This window comes from Diadema antillarum, unplaced genomic scaffold (genome assembly GCF_040938485.1).
Source record: "Diadema antillarum isolate AM-2024a unplaced genomic scaffold, OU_Dant_1.0 seq00001650_RagTag, whole genome shotgun sequence".
NCBI classification, from domain to species: domain Eukaryota; kingdom Metazoa; phylum Echinodermata; class Echinoidea; order Diadematoida; family Diadematidae; genus Diadema; species Diadema antillarum.
Genome location: NW_027272351.1, coordinates 118,509 through 142,279, shown reverse-complemented (window position 1 = coordinate 142,279; position 23,771 = coordinate 118,509). Strand labels below are relative to the sequence as shown.

Genomic DNA, 23,771 nt, shown 5'->3' with positions numbered 1-23,771 from the left:
TCACTATCAATATACAGTCCTAAAAACTTAATACTATCAACCTTCGTTAAATTAATGCCATTAATTTGGACATGACCAGGAATAAGTTGCAAAGAGTTACTGAACAGCATATAATATGTTTTATCAATGTTTAGTGATAACTTGTTGGCATGAATCCAGGACTGAACAAGTTTCAGTTCGTTGTTTAACATATGAATAAGCGTATTAGAATTATGATGTGAAAGAAATACATTTGTGTCATCTGCAAAGCCTATAAAAGAAAGAATCTCTGATGAATTTTGGAGGTCATTTATGTACAAGATGAATAATAGCAGGCCGAGTAGGGAACCCTGGGGGACACCACATGTAATTGATTTCATTGAGGACTCATGACCATTAAAATAAACATACTGCTTTCTATGAGTAAGATAATCTCTAAACCATTCTAAAGCCGTCCCGCGAATGCCTTAACTTATAAAGGGGAATATCATGGTCTATCGTGTCAAAAGCCTTCGAGAAATCAATAAAAACACCGATGGTGTGTGAAGCATCGTCAAGAGCATGTGCCACTTTATCAATAAAAGCCAATAAAGCGTGGGTAGTGCTGTGTTGCTTTCTGAAACCGAACTGAAAATTCGAAAGAATATTACAATTAACAAGGAATCTAAGAGTTCTTTTATGGACAAGCTTTTCCAAAATTTTTGAAATTGAAGTTAAAAGAGATATCGGGCGATAATTATTAACATGTTCTTTAGAACCCTTTTTGTATATAGGAACAACTCTAGCGACTTTCATCTTATCAGGAAATTTTCCGCTTGATAAAGATTGATTGAAAATATAAACAAGAGGAGAAACTATTTCATTTATCACATTTTTTAATAGAAAAATTGAAATACCATCATCACCTGTACTTTTTTAATTATTCATTTTACGAACAACTTCTTTAATTTCATCATCAACAATAGGAACGAAAAAGAAAGTCAGTGCGTTCCTTTCCCCGAAGAACGAATGAAAAGGTGTCCGTGAATGCGGTATTTTGCTGGCAAGATCTGGCCCGAGGTTAACAAAGAAGTCGTTAAATACATCCGCCATCGCCCCTGGTTCATCTACTAAACAACGGTCTTTAAAAATGGAATTTGGGGAATTTTTATCTACGGTGGAGTTTAAAGCTGTGTTAATCACCTTCCACGTACCCTTTATATCGAACTTACATTTGTCAAACTGATTGGAGAAATACTGTTGCTTAGCTGTACGTAGAGTAGATGTAAGCGTATTTCGATAACGAATATAAACAGATTTGTTTGAAGCATTTGGGGATTTACGGTATCTACAATATAATCTATTTTTCTTATTGATAGACTTAAGGAGAGATCTCGTGATCCATGGTTGTCTTGGTATTTTCTTATAATTAGATCTAGATCGTTTTATTAATGGTACATAACTATTACAATTTGTTGTTAAAATATTCATAAAAATGTCAAAAGACGCATTTATATTTCCAGAACTGTAAATAGGAGACCAGTCAACTGACCTCAATCCCTCCCTAAGTCTATTTAGATTACATTCAGACATATCACAAAAACCAGAGTTATGAGTTGGTGTTCTTCTCGTGAAGAACTGGGAAACAAGTGCGAATACTAGATCTGAAACAACAATACCAGGTGTAACATCAAAAGATAAATTATTAATGAATATATTATCAATGAGAGAAGAAGTAGCATCAGATATACGAGTAGGTTTTCTTATAAGGGGAATGTAAGATTTTGACAACATATAAGGTTGAGGAAATCTTGGCAGATTGGAGTATCATTGCAATTAAAAAGATTTATATTAAAGTCACCCATTATAATACATGTCTTATTGGCAAAATATTTGTCAGAAAGAAGTCCGTGAACTAACTCAATAAATTCAGAAGGGTTGGAATGAGGTGGCCTGTAAATTTCCCCAAAAATAATGTTACCGTTGTGTGGAGTTATAACCTCAATGAAAATACTCTCAAAACATTCTGAAATGATACAATATTCATGTAGCAACTGACAATTTAAAGTTCGTTTGACATAGAAACCTACTCCACCACCTCTCTTCCTATTCCTGTTATTGGTAAGTAATTTAAAACTACTGATTTTGAATTGGGAGGAAGGTGACGTCTCCTTTAGCCATGTTTCACTGAGACCAATAATAGTATGTGTGAATTGCAACTCGTTAACAAGTAAAAGTAATTGGTCAAAATTTTTGTTTAAACTCCTAATATTAATATGTGAAACAAGATCTTTAGAATTTGAATTAGATAAGGTGATGATATCTTTTTCCAAATGATAATAAGAGGATACATTTTGAGCAGAAACATCATTAGTATCTAAGTCAAGCTTTAATTCTTGAGTTTCTGTATTTAAAGATGAGACAAAGTCGGTGCTGTCACCTTCTTCACAGTCAGAACAGTTTAAAGAAAAATTCAATGCAGCTGGCTGGTAATCACATACTTCGTTATTCATTGTGGGAGGAAGATTTATGTTAATTTGTTCAGCCATTTTTGAAAATAGGCAAACACAAGTTACATAATGACTTGTTTACTAGGAATGCATGCTCATGACTTTGGTTGCCATATGTCTCTTGGAAGCAGTGCTCGAAAATAACATTCCACCGATGAACAGTAACAAAACTACTAACATTCACATGAGATAAGGAAGGAAGAAGTGATGGTGATAAGAATGCAGTGTAACTTGCTGGACTATGTACAAGGAACAAGTACACAATATCAAAGGATGAGCAGTAGGTGTTGGAAAATTCCATGGAGCAAACAAAAAGCAAAAAAGCACTGCGGGCAATCTGCGTCACTAAGACGAAGTAGCGACCTTAAAAACATTAAACAAATTTAAGCGTGAAATTCCCGGGTATCAATGTTACGACACACCGAACTACAGTGGTTTTTCTGGATATTATATGAGTTGATAGGGACTTGAAGCATGTTCAAGAAACAGAATTCAGTTTGCGTATATATGTGAACAATAATTTGTAATCAAATAGTTTACAAATCAGAGACACCAGCAGTGTGTTATATACACTTGCAGACATGTGGTTTTTTGTAAACGAGCCGGAGCACTTAACACATAGAGTATTATGGCAGTTATTGATTGTCGAACCAGAAATGCATTGAGAAATAACAATAAATTGTGACACATTCAAGGAAGAAAGTATATCCAAAATCACGTAAAACAGGAATTGCTCTAATTTCGAGCACATAAATGCACATGAGAACACAATCAAGATCAGACTCCGAACGTCCATATCTTGGACACGTTCCCGGGATGTTACAGCCACATACCCTACCCCCCCCCCCCCCCATCTTTGGGTCCAGACAGGTGCTAAACACAAGATTGCTAACAATTGAAAAATTTAGGTACATTAAAGTGGAGTATAGCAAAAAAAAGTACAGTGTACTATCGGAGAGGAAATACCGTAAAGTTCCGTGTATAAGACGCACCCGTGTATAAGACGCACCCCTACTTTCGGACCTAAAATTTAAAAAAAAAAAAAAACACGAAAATTTCCACACAAATATTGCGAGTGTCATACATATTATTTCAGCTCAAAATTTCCCTGGAATGCAGCATGTATTTGCTCTATTTTTCGTTTTCTTTTATATTTTCTTTTAACGGTATTCATCGGACATCGGCAAAATATGGAAGACGCAAAATGCGAGACTTGTCTCCGTACTACCCGTACTCACTTGCTATTGTTTCGCCTTTCAATCGTGGTACATGTGTCATGCATATCGTACTCATGAGTGTACAGTACGATCTTTGCTGTCATACGAGCAGCAGAGGGTGTCTCGCATATTGACGCATGTCAGACTGGAAGGTTCATGATGAAAAATAAGAAAAACATCAACAAGTGTAGCAGAGGGATCATACGGCAAGACGTACGGTGCGTACGGTAATTACACTCATGCACTGTTACCAGTAACATGTGTGTCTCGTGTACCATGCTTGTATGCACAGTGCTAGCCTTTTGCAAAAGGCAGCTCGCTATAATTTCAGCACACGCACACAGAGAGCAATGGACTTGCACACACAGCGCACAACGGGCAAGCGCGCTTCGATCCGATCGCTGTGTGCACGCGAGTCCATTGCAGGAGCCTCTCTGCAGCTGCTGCCTTTGCCAAAGACTTGCTAGCTAGCTAGCTAGCTACAGTGTAGCTATGCTATCCTAGCTGGCCTCGTGAAATGAAGAGCAAACGAACGACATGGATATGCATGCATGCTTCACACATCGTTCATATTTACGGTGACATAGTGTCGATCCTACTCCGTATTTTACAGCTTTTGTCTATGGCCATATTGATACTAGTACATTGATAAGTTTTACGGTATCGGTAATTTAGTAATGATACCTGTACATCGCGTATTCCAGCTGCTAGGTTGGCTGTTGGTAGCTTGGTAGACTGACATCGGTAGCATACAGCAGTGCTGTTACAGCGTTGTCTGTGGCCAGATTGATACATCGTTACTGCACAAGGCCGATGTAAGTTTATCTCGTATTTGCAGCTTTTGTGTATGTCCAGATTGAAAGATCGCTCATTTATCCGTAAGTTTTAGTGATTGCTTACCTTCCAAACGTCAATGGGCATACATGGCCCCAATTTGGCCTCATAAAATTGGGTGTACATGACGGATTTTTTTTCTGTGATTCGACTGTACCCGTGTATACGACGCACCCCGATTTTCAACGTTTTCCGACGAAAAAATAGTGCGTCTTATACACGGAACTTTACGGTAGCTTTGTCTCGTACAGCAGAAACAATTGATGTGACAAAAACCCACAGTCTGGGTGATAAGCGTACTGGGGTGAGCATGCTTGGCTCAGTTAAGTTGACATGACCGTGACCATTTGGTAAAAAAGAGTGATACAACGAATATGTGGGTTTCAGATTCTAACAAGTATCGAGTCATTCGCGACTGCTTAACAAATAATACTAAGGAATAACAACCTCTTGATAGTTAATGGCGGGCCGTGAACGACACATTTAAGCCGAATATATGACTGTACAATTCAAGAACTATCAAGTAACACGGAAGGAGTGTTGTTTGATACACACATTCAGGATATGGTTATAATATACGGAAAAAACAGAATATTAAGGGTAAGATATGAACATTCAAGGTAAAATTGAACACGGAAAAAAGTCAACTGTGGGGTAGCCTAATCAGGTACCGTTAATCTTCCAGTTCAAGATGTGTGTTTATTTAACCACAGTGTATCTTGATAAACCTGCTGACAAATTTAGGCTTAGGATGTGAGAGTAGAAGAAAAATCTAATGCAACAGATTCACACAGGCTGTAGAAACTCATTCCTGAAACTGATTCCAGCTCGTGGTGCCTTTCTCCTTCCAGTATAGAAACACATCAAATGTGTCAGGGTTCAATGCAGAATATCTAAGACACGATCGCCAAAAGAACAGTCATTTTCGCCGTAAGCGAAGGCGATTTGGTTTTTAGACGTAAGATTTTGGCCAACTTTTGAGATTGACATCCCACTTTTCTCTTCAAAATTCCACATTTTGTAGGTTGTATTTCGAAATGTCGTTGATATCTATCAGAAACTAGACAATTTCCCCTACAACGTGATACCAAAATGTCAATTTGGTCCCTGAGGTAGGTCATTTTTTGACCTTTTTCGGGCTATAGCGCGAAATCACATTTGCCGAGAAGTTTCGCGTTTTGCCAGAGCGGGTCTCATATAGCCGTACAGCAAATCAGCTCATACACATTTGGTGACGTTGCTCAAATCCGATGTCTCTTGTAGCGAACGGAGCTACGTGGTCATGGAAATTGGGTGTTTTTTCAATCTCAAAAAACAGTTTGGGGGTAAAGTTACATCGTCTAAAAGATATCCAGTTTTGTTAACTAGCTTCTTAGCTTTCCGTAGATATCAAACTTGTCATATTTCTAGATTCTCTATAAATTTCTGCTTTAAGAAAAATACTGATATCTCCATATACACTGTATATTTAGGCTTTATTGCAAAAATTTTAAATGGTAGGATGTTTTGTGATACAACAGACCTACACATATGCATCAAATGTGATATCTTGAAAATTTTTTAAATTACTGCTCCCAAAGGTTAACTGGACCTTTAGATACATGTATAACCCAACAGAGATTTTCTGGGATGTTTCTTGCCGAAAGGTCAAAGGTCAAGTGAAAGTGCTAAATTTAATTTCTTCCTCTATATCTCGAAAGTGACTCAAGGTATCATCATGAAACTTAGTACATGTATGTTCTACCTGACAGTGATTCTCTTGGGAATTATAGGGTCAAGGGTCAAAGGCCAAGTTAAAATGCTTTTTTTTTTTTACTCCTTAATACTGAAATTAATTTTTTTTCTCCATTCCTTGAAAATTACTCAAGGCATAAACTAATGAAAGGGTCAAAAGTCAAAGAAATTCTCAAAGCCCTAAATACCTGCACTCCTAGAAAATTTAGCCATTCATCCAATTAAATCTAGTTCAAGGAAAGTGAATGTTCAACACATTTGTGAGAAACCTGTCATTTTGATAGTTTACCATTTATGTTAAACTGTCATCACACATTGTCAAGACGTACTATAGACCTATGAGGAGTACCATGCATTATGGTGGAGGCATACTAGTCGCCATAGCGACATTTCTAGTTTAGCATTTGGCTTGGAATTTTGGCACATGTAACCGGTATAGTACATAGATGTGCAAACTTTATCTTTCTTCATTGTTAAACAATTTGTTGCCATGGTAACAGCATTTTTGTATGAAAATTATATGAATATATTGTGGAATTAGCTAACTCCCTCAGTTTTTGAAAATTTGACTTGAAATTTGGCATAATGTGAAGTTGTGCAAACTTCATCTTTTATTGTCATCAATGTTTTGCTAGGGTAACAAAATTTGGAATACAAATTGCAAAAAAAAAAAAAAACACCAAATATTGTGGATTGCACTAACATCCCCATTTTTGTTGAAAAGAGTTTTAGCACATATGGCCACTGTAGTATTAACCCTAACTAGGCTGGGGTTGGGGGGGGCCTCCGAGGCCCCCCCCTCAACGTTCCGCGCGATGTATCGCTAACGCGAAAAGCTATCGCCGCAACATTTCATGGCTTTTTTCTTTTGAGTCTCCCGCATCTTTTGACACCAAATTTGCGATGTCCGGGCGCACGGTTCCGAAGTTGCGCATAAATATGTACTTGCATGTCAGACCAAAAATTGCTCAAAAACGTGAATTCGTGTACAATTTCAATGCAAACTGTGCTTACAGGCAAATTTCATAAAAGTATGATTATTTGGGGGTTTTAGTGATTAATATGAATTAATAACATATTTTCTTTATTGGAACAATGTTGCGGACAAGTTTCATCGAAAAAACAATGAAAAAACAAAGTCGAAAAAACAACGAAATACATAAGAAATTAAAAAACAATAAAATACTTTTTTTCTGATGGCACAATTTTTTCACTTATATTTGCTCAAGACACTTAAAAGAACATTTACACAAAAATGTGCCCATTTTGAGCTTTATTTAGTGATTTATACCAAATTGTCCTGATTTCATGCATCATTATGAATAAATTAGCATAATTTAGCATAAATGATAATTTTTTTCAAATTTAACTTTGTGGTACTTTAGATTACATCATAGGCAATGTGTGCCCATTTTCGTCGCAATTGAGCGGTCGACGGCCGAGATCTGGAGGGGGGCCTGGGAGGCCCCCACCCCCCGCAATGATAGTAACCACTTTTTTTCAGTGAAAAACATTTTTAAAAATCATGGATTTTCAGCACTTGACTGTGAAATTCGACTCGTGTGACTACTATGTAGATGTAACAAATTTCGTCTTTCATCGATGTCGAACAAAGTGTTGCCATGGTAACAACATGAAAACTACACAAATTACCAGTGAATTTTGCTCCCTCCCTTAGTTTTTGAGCAATTGAATTGATGGCATATTTTACTAATTTTAAATGAGTAAAACACAACAATGCATTGCCATGGTTACATATTTTTTAATAAAGAACGTACAAAAATATTGTGGAATGAGCTAGTGCCCTCAGTGTTAGGTGGGGATATTCACATTCAGTGATAGGGCTAGTATTTTCTTTATGTTGCTCTACACATGTGATATCACAAGCTGTAGTAGTCTTCTCATCCATCGATGGCGGCACTGAAAAAATTCATTACTTTTTAACAGATTGTTTGATTTTCCTCTTTCACTGATGTGTTCTTAACATTGCTGCATTCTCTCCGTCCACGTGTATATTAAGGCGCGCCGGACCGTTAGTCGTTGGAAATCCAGAATGCGTTCGGAATGCCCTTTATCTTTGTGGCATGCACTCCAGAATGCGCGCATTCTATACCCATTTCGGCCGCCGCTTGGGAATGCTCAGCTTAACAGGGCCTAGAAATAAGCCGGGCATTCCGGAATGAAACTGAGAATGCTTTAACAATACGGGTGACCTGGATTAATCCCTCTATTGTCTGCAAAAGCCTGACGGTAAAGGGATTAATTCACCAGTGATCCAGCTTTCTATAAAGCAGCCAACAGACCGTGTCGCGTGAACGTGAGCTTGAATTCAATACTATAGTATGCGCCGCATTTGCAAACATTTGGAAACATCCGACATAATTTGTTCTAGCATTGTAAAGAGCCGAAAGTAACCGTTATTCACTTCTTATTGTAAAAGCAATCATGGAACATTTAATAGTGTTTTAGCACCTTACGGAGCTGAATGTTACCGTTAATCATTTTCAAATGTAAAAGCAAACAACCGACATTCATTTTAGCATTTTACGGAGCTCAATGTTATCCTTATTCATTTCCGAACGTGAAAGCAAACACCCGCTATCTATTTTAGCATCTAATTGAGCCGATTGATACCGTTAATCATTTCCAAATCTAAAAGCAATAATCTGTCATTTATGTTAGCACTATACGGAGAAGAATATTTCCGTCATTCATTTCCAAATTTAAAAGCAAACATCAAACATTTATTTTATTGTCATACGGAGCCAAATGTTACTGCTGTCCACTTCCATAAGTGAAATGGATCATCTGACAATTATCTTAGCATGCTCGTACGGAGCGGAATGTTACTGTTTTTCATTTTTGAACGTCAAGGCAGACAGACATTTATTTTACCATCAAGTGCAGCTGAATGTTAGTGTTATTCATTTTGAAATGTAATAACAGATATACAACATTTAATCTAGCATCGTATGGAGCAGAATGTTATTGCTATTCTCTTCCAAACGTAAAAGCAATCATCTGACATTCATTTTGGTATTTTCCGGAGCCGAATGTTATTGCTATTCGTTCGGAAGTAAAAGCAAACATTATTATCATCGAACGGAGTTGAATATTATTGCTATTCATTTCCGAACGTCAAAGGGATCATTCGACATTTATTTTAGCATCTTCAGGAGCTGAATGCAATTGCTATTTACTTTCGAACATTAAAGCAAACATCAGACATTTATTTTATCATCTTATACAGAGTTGAATAGTCATTCATTTCCGAACGTCAAAGGGATCGTTCGACATTTATTCTAGCATTTTCCGGAGCTGAATGTTATTGCTATTCAAGTTATTCTCAAACGCAAAAGCAAACAGCCGGCATTCATTTCACCAACGTACGGAGTTGAATATTATTGTTATTCATTTCTGAACATCAAAGGGATCATTTGACATTATTTTAGCATCTTCCGGAGCTGAATGTAATTGTTATTTACTTCCGAACATTAAAAACGAACATCAGACATTTATTCTATAATCTTACGGAGTTGCATATTACTGTCTTTCATTTCCGAACGTAAAAGGGATCATTCGACATTTATTTTAGCCTCTTCCGGAGTTGAATGATATTACAATTTACTTTCGAACGCAAAAGCAAACATCCGGCATTTATTTTACCACCTCACGGAGTTGAATATTATTGTTATTCATTTCCGTACACCAAAGCAAACATTTGACATTCATTTTCGCATCTTCCGGAGCTGAATTTATTGCTATTTACTTTCGTACATTAAAGCAAACATCGGACATATATTTTATGATCTCATACGGAGTTGAATAATCATTCATTTCCGAAAGTCAAAGGGATCATTCGACATTTTACTTTATTCTAGCATCTTCCGGAGCTGAATGTTATTGTTATTTACTTCCGAACATTAAAAACAAACATCATACATTTATTCTATAATCTTACGGAGTTGAATATTATCGTCTTTCATTTCCGAACGTAAAAGGGATCATTCGACATTTATTTTAGCATCTTCCGGAGCTGAATGTTATTGCAATTTACTTTCGAACGCAAAAGCAAACATCCGGCATTTATTTTACCACCGTACGGAGTTGAATATTATTGTTATTGATTTCCGTACACCAAAGCAAACATTCGACATTCATTTTCGCATCTTCGGAGCTGAATGTTATTGCTATTTCGAACATAAAAGCAAACATCAGACTTTTATTTTATCATCTTAATACGGAATTGAATATTATTGTTATTCATTTCCGAACGTCAATGGAATCATTCGACCAGCATCTTCCGGAGCTGAATGTTACCCTTATTCATTCAGGAAAGCAAAATCAAATATCTGACATAAATGTTAGCGCCATACGGAGCTGAATCTTACTGTTATTCATTTCCAACAGTGAAAGCAAACATCTTGACATTAATTTTAGCATCTTCCGGAGCTGAATGTTGTTGCTATTTACTTTCGAACTTAGAAGGAAACATCCGGCATTTATTTTATCATCGTACGGAGTTGAATATTATTATTCATTTCCGAACGCCAAAGCAGACAGTCGAAATTTATAACAGCATCTTCCGGAGCCGAATGTTATCCTTATTCATTCCCGAACGCAAAATCAAATATCTGACGTTAATTTTAGGGCTGAATCTTACCGTTATTCATTTCCAACAGTATTAAGCAAACATCGTGACATACGGGGTCGAATATATTCGACTCCGTATGATTTTCGTAACCGTTATGATTACCATTATTTTTCCCGGTATGATTACCTTTATTTATTTCCAAAATTGAAAGCAAACATCTGACATTTATTTTAGCATCTTCGTATACGGAGCCGATTGTTACCGCTGTTAATTTCCTAAAGGTAAGGCAAATATCCGACTTTTTCTGGTGGCCCGATCGGGCCACCAAAATCTTCATGTCTGAAATTTGGGTGGCCCGACGTGCGTTTTTGGCAGAGATGTCAACCATTGCGATTTTTCCATAATTATTACGGTTTTTATGTCAACAAATTTATGGCATTACGTTTTCTGTCGGTTATATACATTCTTCTTTTTTTTTTGATTTATAGTGTGTGTAGCTTACAACTTGTTGTCAAGGAGGTATCATACCTCCTTGGCCTGAGTAGCTGCATACTCGTACCCTTCATTATTTGAGGCAGGGTATAGTGAGCGTTCCATTGCCCAATGTCTGCTTCTTTTTCTCTTTTTCTTCATCTGCTTTTCCCTTGCCTCCCAAATACGAAATGACTTTTTAATAGAGTGTTGTGTGCTATTGGCAATGTCAGTGCAAGTATAGAGGTGAGTTTCTGTCCATGCGTTGATGTGCACTGTATAGGTGAAAAGCGCTCGAACTTTCTTTCCTGTGACAGATTGTGGAAACTTGATATAGTTTATACTGTCTAGATCTAGGCCTATTAAAGGAGATCTCATATAGCAAAATACTTATCACAAACTATTTTCCGGTCAAAATGAATTAATTTCGTGTGGTTTTTTTTTTTGTATCGTTTACTTGATCCCAAGGATCTCGTCGCAATATCGAGTTTCCAATGTGTATTCATTTTCGCGTAGCTTTCGGTGCTGCAAACTTTTGCTAGGGCCTATAAGCTTACTACTAAATTTCGTTTTATTTCTGTCGTTTCTCATACCTCGTTTGGTACGATTTCTTCCATTTTAGGAAATATCACTTAACTTTATCCGTTCCCTTTATACTTTGAAGTATTTAAACGTAATTCTCTGCACTGTTATTTTTGTAACGGCGATTTCTCCGCTTCGCTGCAATCCTTTTTCGAATCGAAGCGACGGAGTTTGATCCATGCCGCTTCGATGTGCTGTTTGTTGTCTTTTCTAAATATTTGTGTTGTTGGGAGGTGTTGATACTTTGTATTTGTTATTTATTTTCCTAGGTGTTTATCTCGAGGGACTGTGCGTGTTTCTTAATGTTGATAAACAAAGCCAAAAATTATCTCGAGTGATGTCTGATGGTGATGATGATGACTTTGCTGGTGACTGGTGTAAAAAGACGGCTTCCTGTGAATGCTTAGCGTACGTGACGTTTGTTTTATTTCCCTTTCCCTCTTACTCTTCTTTCCCCTCTCAAGAATGATAAAAAAAGAAATTACATAAATTGTATATACACCGTCACACCTCACAACAATTGAACAAAAAGAACCATGTGCTATAGCAACTTTCGTAAAGTTAAATCTAAATGTTCAATTTCAGCAAAGAATAAGGGGAAAACACGAATGACAATAACTAAAAGCGAAGAGATTGTGTATGCAGTCTCTTCGGCTCGAAGAAACTTGACACCCCACCCCTCTCCCTTGTCATGCTTGTGGAAATTTCCACAAAAACAGGTGCCACACCCAGGTGCGTGCCAGACGAAAGAATGTGCGCACTGGATTAAACGGCGTGTAAATATCCTGGAAATATCGATCGAAGAACCAGCTCATTAGTTGAATTAAAGGAATCATTGCAAGATATCATGATTCTATGTCTATATAGCCTTTCTTTTGGCGCATAGTAGGAAACATCGAACAGTCGATTATAGTGTACTTAATCGAATATCTAATGTTCCCTGAACAATACAAAAATGATTGATTATTCAGTCAATTAAAAATGCCATCACAGAAATACATGAAAGGTCTCGTATGCCCGGACAAATTCACTACGAGTAGGTCCAATGAGATGCAGTCATCACCTGGTTAGACAGCAAAATACAACGTGTAATGACAATTAATTTCAGTTCACGCTCATCAAAACTGCTCACTAATATTACTTTTCAAAGTTTTGGCTATCAATATTCGTTCGTGGGTGTATTTTGTTTGTTTGTTTGTTTGTTTTGTGTGTTTTTCCCTCGTGAAAGACGTAATGATTTCCTCATATCGAACATAAACTGCGTGTTTACCGTAAACAAGCCATTCAGCTCAGCTCAACTATGGCGCATTCGATCCATCGAACTTGCAGTAACCTCTAGTCTTTGTAGGCAGGAGCACATGGCGCATTCCTTTAAACTTGAAAGTGAAGCCACATGTTTGCACCACATCGGCGCTTCCACACACAGCGCGGCATTTTGCGATCATCGTTATCGCAGACTTTCCGATTCCAGTCAGGGGAAAAGGAATTGGAATAATTCGGATAAATGCTAGTGTTTAAAATCCAATGAAATGAAAAAAGCCTGAAAAATACGCATGATTATGTTTTAATAGTAAACAATAATTGGAAACACAGAAAAGAGTTTTGCATCCGCTCACACAGAAGCACTCTTGAGAAGATCAAGCATTCCCCGTCCCCTGCTAGATAGTGGAAGCTTCCATAATCAGCCCAGCAAGTTTTTGGAGGTACAAATTTGCACTTGTACACATTCATTGCGAGAAAGCAATCAATCAACGCTGAACATTGCATAGTTCAGAATCTTTATCGTGCTGGTGACCAGCAGCTGGATGCTTCGGCATGTGTCATAACGTTATGTTTAGAGCCTGTAGGCCTCATAAGTCGACGAGTTTAATTCAAAATAGCAAAAAGAGGGAGATTGAAAAAATACGAATTCTGGTGGAAAAATACGAATTTTGGAGCTGCTGAGTACTAATATGTGCTTCCAAAGGTTGGCAGCTCTGACTAAAATACGTGTAGCACTCCTTTTTTTTCACACAATGGTACTTAAATATTTGAAATGCTTCTGGTAATTGGTTATTCCACCTCCCCTCTACCTGACTCCTTTCACTGTGTACTTGTACTCATTTCACTCTGCTCTTTCCCCCACCTTGGCCTCGATCCTACTGGAAAAAAAAAAGAAGAAGAAAAAAAAAAGACAAGAAAACACGCACACACACATTGCAACACACAACAAAAACCTCTTCCCTACACCTTCCTGATTTCTGTGTTTCTGTCAGGTGAAACGACACTATGAAATACAAGAATAAAACAACAGTCGATGTTGATTGAAACTCGATACCCATTCACGCCAGCCAGGTCAGGCTTCAAAGCACATTCCGACAGCTGGCTGGCAAAACGACGAATTCGCGCGCGCGTGTAAATTGCAGGATTGGGTGCAGGGCCTGGGAACAGGCATGGGTGATTACCGGAGTAGTCTGTGAGTTATCGATAGCAGACCTTTTGAACAACTGCAAACGTCATGATACGATTTTTGTCTTCCTTTTGGACTGAAAGAAAAACATCAAAAAGACGAGTTCAGTATCACAATTTTTTTACATAATCATGCAAAAAGATTACTACCCTTATGTCATGACAAGAAATGAATCAATATTCCAAGACAAAAACAAAGCAGCCTCGAGTACCTGACGGTGACATCGAGACGCCATGCTTTCACCATGCACGTTTGGGAGCAACATGTTGGAGTTGGCAGGGGGGTGGGTGATCCTGGAGTTTGTGAAAACTTCCCGACAACACACGATTGTGACTCAAAGCAAAGCTGAAGCTTCTTGTGGTCTCACACCCAGCAAATCTGCCTGCTACTTCTCAATTCGAAGGAACTTTATCTCTGATTTGTTGAGTTATCTTTGCTGAATTGTAGGAGCTTTTCATGCCTGAAGTTCAAATGGATGGTTGCCAAAAATTTCATGATTCACAAAGCTTCAGAATTTACTAAAACATTGCCTACTATATTCATTTGAAATGTCAAATTTAGAGGGTATACAGATCAATGAGGATGATCATCGCCCACATCCGATGATCATCCACATAGATTTGCATTCTCTAAATTTGACATTTCAAATGCATTTAGACAATCTTTCAGTAATTCAATTCAGGCCGTTGAAGCTGCAGTAAAACATCGAAATTTCATATGAACTCGGAAGTGTTAGTCAGGATTATGACAAAAAATCCCTGCACAAAACAAATACAAGTCTTTTTGTTATTGTCACTGGCAGTCAAATTTGTGTTTTACAGATTATGAAATCAATAGGTATATGTTAGTATTGTGCTGGTATTATACGTACAGTAGTTACAATCTAATGAAAATATGACGTTCTGACACCAACATTAAGCTCCTCAAAATCACAAGAGAGTGATTTTAAAAGAAATGAAGAATCATTACGTTTGTGCTGGGTCTTTGACTTGAGCTATTTTTAATTAAGCATTCTTTCCCTGTTCATCCCAAGGCCCCAGACTGTTCGTGACCTCCAAGAATCCGCCAGTTATACGCGCGGTTTCTTCTGTTGATTGGTCTCCCTCCCTCTCCACCCCCTCCCCACTCCAGTCTGGCACCTTGACACATCGTGGGAATTTTCTTTTTTCTGGGTGACTGTGCTTTACACATGACGATGTAGATCACGCATAGCAAGTCACCACTCGACTCACCTGCTAGTATAGCTTACCGCGAGCAGAAAACGACAGTCAGTTTCTTCTGTTGCCGCTACTTTTACTGCCGAAATACTGGCTTTGTCATCACACATTATTCGGCGAGACACACGTTGTGTATTGGAATATATGGACTTTCTTCTATATAAACGTTGGTGATGCATTAAGTAAGTGTTCGAGAGTAATTTTGTGGTAAGCTGAATCGTGACATCGCTAGATCTAGACAGTCATTATATAGTTTTAGGCTTGCGTATGCGTGATTTCATGGGTTTGTTAGAGGGAAAATATGGGGAAAAAGGTGGCTTCGAAATTTTTGCTTGCCCGATTCGGGCAAGCATTTTTACCTTTGTTCCTAAACGTTTGCCTGACTTTGATTTTCACTTGCCCCGGGCAAAACGCGCACCCTGCCGGATGTTTGCTTTTACGCTCGAAAGTAAATAACATTCAGCTCCGGAAGATGCTAAAAGCAAATGTCGAATGCTCCCTTTGACGTTCGGAAATAAATAATAATAATATTCAACTCCGTACGATGATTAGACTAGATGTCGGATGTTTGCTTTTACGTTCGGAAGTGAATAGCAGTAATATTCTGCTCCATGCAATGCTAAAATAATTGTCCGATGTTTGCTTTTAAATTTCGAAATGAATAACAGTAACATTTAGCTGCGTTCGATGGTAAAATTAATGTTTGATGTTTGCTTTGACGTTCAGAAATGAATAACAATAATATTCAACTCCGTACGATGATAAAAAAAATGTCTGGCGTTTGCTTTTATGTTCGAAAATAAATAGGAGTAACATTCAGCTCCGGAAGATGCTAAAATAGATGTCAAGTGTTTGCTTTGGCGTTGGGAAATGGATAACAATAGTATTCAACTACGTACGATGATAAAATGAATGCCATATGTTTACTCATTCGAAAGTAAATAGCCATAACATTCAGCTCCGGAAGATGCTGAAATAAATGTCGAATAATCCCTTTGACGTTCAGAAATGAATAAGAATTCAATTTCATACGATGATAAAATAAATATCCGTTTGATTTCACTTTCGAAAGTAAATAGCTGTAACATTCAGCTCCGGAAGATGCTAAAATGTCGAAAATTGAATGATCTCTCTGACGTTCAGAAATGAATAACAATTAAAATATTCAATTACGTTCGATTATAAAATAAATGTTGGATGTTGCTTTTACTTTCGAAAGTAAATACACTAGTAATAACATTCAGCACCTGAAGATGCCAAAATAAATGTCAGATGATTGCTTTTACGTTTGGAAGTGAATAGCAGAAACATTCTGCTCCATACGATGCTAAAATAAATGTCGGATATTTGCTATTACATTTCGAAATGAATTACAGTAACATTCAACTGCGTTTGATGGTAAAGTAAATGTCCAATGTCTGCCTTGACGTTCAAAAATGAAAAACAGTAACATTCGGCTAAGTATGATAATAAAATAAATGTCGGATGTTTGCTTTTACATTTGGAAATGAATAACGGTAATATTCTAATAATCTACGATGCTAAAATAATGTTCGATCGGGACACCAAAAATAAAAGTTAGTGTGGAGCCTTGCCTAACAGCATGCGTTGCAAAAAAAGCTGGGAAAGAGCGCTAGCGCAAATCATGCTGGTGGCCGGAGTGTAAAGAAACGCTCGCTTCATTCATTCAGCGTATGTGTTGGAGTGCACAACGTACCGGTACGTATAATCAGGGAGGTGAGACAACACCTCACTGGTATAAAAACTGGAAGACAATAGAGGCACACATGAAAGAAGCTGCAACGTAAAAGTATGGTTTCAATAAGCTGTCTGCATTCTCGGACGCATTCCGGACGCCTTGAATAGAGGATTCTATAATCCCCATTCTCGGAATACGACGGAATGCCTCTATTCACAAGACTGAGGGGATTAACAATAGGGCATTCTCAATGCATGTAGAATGCGTGCGTCCGGGAATGAAGAAGAGAATGCGTGCATGCCGGACGCATTCTGGAATGCCAGTGACTAACGGTCCGTCTCGCCTAAGATGAATCTATCATTAACTGTGATCTCGACATGAAGGCAAACATGTGTACTATGTGTATATTTCTGCATTCACTACTGTACTCCACGAATGCAAATTTAGCTGCTCATGAAATTGTCAGGAAGTCCTGATTCCCAATATGTATGGCATATTTACGTTATCCAAGTGTGTTTCAGTGTGTAATGCACCCATCTGCTTTGTGTAGTGATCACTTCTCAGTGTAGTCTAGACATACATGTTCAAAGTGTAATTACAGTACATGTATGAAATGCTTGTCCTGCCAACAGGTTTGTGAGGAGGCAAAGTGTCCCAACATAGGAGAATGCTGGGGAGGTGGAGAACATGGCACTTCAACTGCTACGATTATGGTGAGTTGAAGGACTGAGAGACCTATTTGAGTAAAGGGAGCAAAAATCCTTTTTTTTTCCATCAATTTAGATGTGCAATTTGTGAAACACTCAAAGATATGAGGAGGGTAACTTTTTATGATGGCAGGACAGTTCGGTAAGCTGGTAGTAGTAGTATATTAGTAATAATGATAGTACTAATTAAAAGTGCTTATCTAGCGCATTCACACATAGAGTATCATGTCCCTATGGGTAGAAGGAAGGAAAAGATTATACCAGAACATACAAGTGCAAGTACAGCGATACCAAGTTGCATATTTGTTTACACTGTAAAAAGATGTGTTTTCAAAGCAGACTTGAATTCATTATTATCAGTAATTTTTCTTGAATTCTCAGGTAGAAGCATTATAGGCAAATGTTCATTCTCCATAAAAGTTGGTTCTTCTGTTTGGAAGAACAAATAAGTCCCTGCTCTTTGAACAAAGGTTCCTCACTGGTGTGTAGATTAGAAGGAGATCTCTCAAAGAGTGTGGAGCAAACAAATAGAAACATTCAAAAGCTAATAGCAATATCTTAAAACTGTATATGACTTTTGGCTGGAAGTCAGCATCTATAAGCTTATTTAGAACCGTTAAAATTTGTTCATGTTTCATGATTTTGGACACTAATGGGTCATTCAAGCTTAGCACCAGCAGTCTTTGCATGACCAATCAGTAACTAGGATGCAACGCACTGACCAATAAGATCACTCCCTCATTGCTAGGGGAGGAGTCTATCTGTGGCGCTAAATCCAAATCTGGGGACACGTTTGTGTTCCGTTGAAAGTCAAAAAATCATGGCCCAGGAAAATGCAAATTTCTCACTTTTTCTATGATCATTTAGCTTCAAAATTTTGGCAGACGATAGACAATACATTAGACTACAAAATTATGCCCCAAAAAAAGAAATCTGATTGATTTGACCAATTTTGATGATCCGACTTCAAACTCAATTTTCTCGGCTCAGCCCTCAGTGACTTTCGGATCCTTTTGTTGTGGTAGGTCACATATGTTTGCAATGTTCTATTATGCTTCCTAGCTGGATATCATGTATCATTTCATTTTGTTATATTTGATGTATTTTTTCACCGAGAAATATAAAAATAAATTGAAATTGAAATTGAAAATACAAAGGTCAAGTGAAAACATGACATGCTTTTATTTTTGTGCTAGCTTCTGGTTGCGCGAAATGTGTGAAAATTTTAGCGTGCGAAAATTTCCACTTTTACAGTACTTCAGGGAAAGTGAATACTCATCACATTTGTGACAAATGTGTCATTTTAATATTTTGCCATTTATGTGAAACTGTCATCATGCATTGTGAAGATGTACTAAAGACCTGTTCGGAGAACCATGCATAATGGCCGAGGCATACCAGTCGCCTTTCTAGTTTTCATCTGCAAATGTTAGCAAGGGGCTTTAAGATTAAATGTTTTGTGTGGATAACTCGAGACAAAAGTCTTTGAGAGAATCCATTAAAATTTCAGATCTTTTCTTTAATATTTTTGGGTTTATAGATTTTGGGTGACACTTGCACCAGAGGTTGCCGCTTCTGCTCAGTGAAAACATCAAGGACCCCTCCTCCTCCTGACCCCAATGAGCCCATGAACACAGCTACTGCCATTGCATCCTGGGGAGTAGACTACATTGTCCTAACCTCTGTAGATAGAGATGGTAAGAATCATCATCTGAAGACCCTGTTTAACCCTATTTTAACTGGGCTATTTGAGACCAAGTTTTTACTGGGGGGGGGGGCTCAATTTGACCCTCCCTTCAGATCTCGGCCGCCGATGGTGCGATTGCCGCAAAATTTTGCCTGAACATAGAGCCGGATGTCAACTACAAGATCACATGCTCATTCAATACAAAAATAATGATTTTCTATTTTTAGTAAATTAATTATGCAAATTTATGCATGAAATCATATTTTCACCTGTAACTCCATTAAAAAGACTGAAGGATTGATAAATGTTTGTGTCAGAATTCCTCAAGACACATTAAACAATTTCCTTGTGAAAAAATAGCACAGTGAAAATAAATTTCTTTTGTTTTTTATTGTTTTGTTAATTTCTTATGTATTTTATTGTTTTTTCGACCTTTTAATTTCTATTGTTTTTTCGACCTTTTATTTTCTATTTTTTTTCCCCAAATTTGTTGCAGGTACATTTTCAAGCTTATCTACATCAGAATTGATTAATTTCAATTATTCAAAGTTGAAATAATCTAATTTATGTCAATTTAACAAAAAAACACAATTTGCATTGGATTTGCACACGATATCATGAATTTGAGCTGTTTTCGGGTTGACATGCATATATGCAAAACATTACGTAACTTCAGAACGGTGTACTGGGACGTCGCAAATTTGGTCTCAAAATATGCGGGAGACTTCAATGAAAAAAGTCATGAAACGACACAGCAAATCTTTGCGCATTCCGGAATCGTGGTGCGAAATGTCGAGGGGGGGTCAATTTGACCCCCCCCCCCCCCCAGTTAGAATAGGGTTAAAGAGATATTATGAAGATCAATGAAATGTCAAATTGCTTCAGTTTTTTGACAGATAACCTCATACTCTGTATTATAAAACATTCGTCTTTCATAATATATCTGTAGTTATGATGAAATAACATGACAAACATACCTGTTTGAGAGTGCTTCCTTGCCAAAGGACGTAAACAGATCTAATCATTATAATGATATGCATGATGTCATAACTAGGAGTCAACACAGCTTGCATACATCAATTGAGGAAGCTGTGGCTATATGTGACCGTGCACCACGAAACGAACAAAAAGTCGCACCCCTTGAATTTACGTGAGGACTCGAAAAGGTGAAACGGGTCGACCAAGTCAATATTGGGTTTTTCCTATTTTCTGAAAGAGCTACCCTTCTTCCACATTATTCTTAACTTTGGGATCATAAAATCAATGGAAAAGTGTATTTTCAGCCGTTTTTCTACAACCTTGCTTTGGTAGACTAGTAAATTCAGGTACATTGTACGTCTTAATAGAGACCCTTTTCACTTCTTAAAGATTCTTTGTGCACTCTTCACTTTCAACTCTAATAACTTTTGAAGGGATGATGCTATTGCCTGGAAAGTTGGTGTTAATCATTGACAGAATATTTAATAGATCATGCCCAATTTCAGCTTAATGTGATTATCCCTTTATTGTTGTTGCTACAGTGGTTTACACCCTGTTTTTTGTCCCATTCATTCCACAGCTAGCACAGGTTGGTAAAGATTTAGCGCTTGAATAGACACTTCATTTCAGAGCCTCTTTTCTCAGTTCGCACTTTTCCAGAATGTGTGCTTTCTTTCCAATATTTAGATAGGTTTGGAGTGACCATTTGAACTGAGTTATACATCATTTTAAAGCTTAGAGTCTGCTCTTTCAGAATCTGCCCTCAACTAAAAATCCATGTCTGGCGACTTTTTGTTGGTTTTGTGGTGCAGGGTCACATATGCTAGTTAGCTACATGTTTATAGCTACCCATGCAAAATTGCACTTCAAAGATGTTACTGGGAGGATTATTTTTTTTTTGCAAATTAATACGGTTGTAGTGTGATATGTTCAGATTTCTACAGTAGGTAAAGGAAATTATAGGTTTGGAAAGGTACCACCGTGCCAGTTTGGTGTGTTGTTGGTGGATGTACTATTAACAAGGAGAAAAATCCAGATGTGTTTTGGCTGACTTTTCCCGAGGACACTCTAACTCGACGAATGTGGGTTCATTTCGTGCAGAATATCAATCTGATTTTAATCTTACCAAACATTCTTTGGTATGCTCGGCACATTCCAAAGATGAATGTATTGAAGAATCTGTGGCTACGACGAGGAAATTGGGTGTCTTTTGTTGATTTAAGTTGAAACTACAATGTATTTTTAGTTCCGACAATCAAAGCACCAACACTTGCACATTCGAAATACAAAACAAAAATAACAATGGGAGACAGAGCATTTGCCTGTGCAACTCTGGAATGGCCTACCATTAGAAGTCAGGAAATCTCCAACTGTAGAAGTCTTTAAATCACGACTCAAAGCACATCTTTGTAGTTGACTGTCTATTATCATCAAGTACTGTATGAGCTGTTATTTCACGAGGGTTTAATTTTCGCGAATTTCGCGAATCACAGTTGGATCGCGAAAATTTAACAACATGCGAAATTGTCTCCATGCGCTTTGTTAATAGAGCATTAAGGTAAGCATCAGCGTTGATTCGCGAAAACAACATCTCGCGAAAATGTCTGCAACCTCATCAATCGCGAAAATATCTGTACGTGAAAATAACAGCGTATACAGTACATCAGAAGTTTTGGCAGCACAGAAGAATATATATTTATGTCTATAGGTTTTGCACTTTATAAATTGATATGTTATTATTATTATCATTATTATTTTTATTCTTATTTGACACAAAGTCTTTCCATCGTCAAGCCCTGTTCTACTACCAGCAGTGTCGCGGTACGCCCTGGTACTGTTTCATCCCCAACTGCAGCTGAGCCTGGTGAGGCTGACTCAAGATTGAGGCCTCGTTGTCATAAATGTTCCAGTTCCAGAGGAGCATATCTCTAAGGGTATGAAAAAACCAATGGTACTTGTCTGTTCTTGTTGGGCTTCTTATCTAACGTTGGTAGATATAACATGGTTAACCCTATGTAGAGACAGATCTTCTTCTATCACTTTGCTATGCAGAACTATTGATCTGCGCTGATCAGTGAATTTGAGGGCATTTCAGCCTCACTGAATCGGCTCTAGTGGAACATCTTGGCTGCTACACAGCGCCACTCGAATCAACTGCTGTGCGCATGCACAGCAGCAGTTGATTTAAAAGGCACTGTATTTTGGAAGGCAACTGAGAGACTTGTGCAAGAAAAGACAAGAACTTTTCGTATTAATTCATAAAATCTGTAGGCCAAACATCAATTTGGTATATATTAGGCCAAGAAATTTCACTAGAGCTGATTCAGTGAGGCTGAAATGCCCTTTTTAATGTATTTTTAGCTGAAAATTTCACTGACTGGCACAGATCAATAATTCTGTGTAGCACAGTGATACAAGGAAATCTGTCTCTATTCGGGTCTGACCATGTTACATCTACCAATGTTTGATAAGAAGCCCAATGAGAACAGACGGATACCATTTGTCTATACATACCCTTGCTTTTACTGTTTTGAGATATGCTCCTCTAGAACTGGAACGTTTACGACCAGGAGGCCTCGTTCTTCAGTCATCCTTGCTAGGCTCAGCTGCAGTTGAGCGTGAAGCAGTGCCAGGGCGTACCAAGACACTGCTGGTAGTAGAGCCAGGCCTGGCAATGGAAAATGTTTGTTGTGTAGAACAGACAATAAGGCTGAAAAACAGCCTAACAACTGAGTGTAAGTATTTTAACCCATGTATAAATAAAACAAACAAATAAACAAACAAACAATTGTTGGTGCTTTGATTGTTGGAACTGAAAATAGTTTTAACTTGAATCGACAAGGGAAACCCATTTTCCTCGTCATGGCCGCAGATTCACCAATACATTCATCTTTGAAGTGTGCCAAGCATACCATAGAATGTTTGGTAAGATTAAAATCAAACCTGGTATTACGCATGAAATGAACCCATGCTCGTCGAATCGGAGTGTCCTTGAGAAAAGTCGGCCAAAACATGTCTGGATTTATCTCCTTGTTCCAAGCACATGCGACAGCAACACAATCATGATACTAGCATGATGGTACCTTTCCAAAACTATAACCAGCTAAACCTGCTATAGAAGTCAGAACATATAC

The 23,771-nt window shown here is 37.7% G+C and overlaps 1 protein-coding gene across 1 annotated transcript in view; it reads left to right on the top strand.

Annotated features, from left to right (window-relative positions):
* Positions 1-23,771, top strand: part of LOC139711374 (lipoyl synthase, mitochondrial-like) — a 171,341-nt gene that overhangs the window by 60,181 nt on the left and 87,389 nt on the right. The window contains exons 2-3 of the mRNA XM_071623262.1: positions 17,898-17,978; positions 19,513-19,669. Coding sequence (XP_071479363.1) covers positions 17,976-17,978; positions 19,513-19,669 — 160 coding nt within the window. The 5' untranslated portion in view covers positions 17,898-17,975. The remainder of the gene's footprint in view (positions 1-17,897; positions 17,979-19,512; positions 19,670-23,771) is intronic.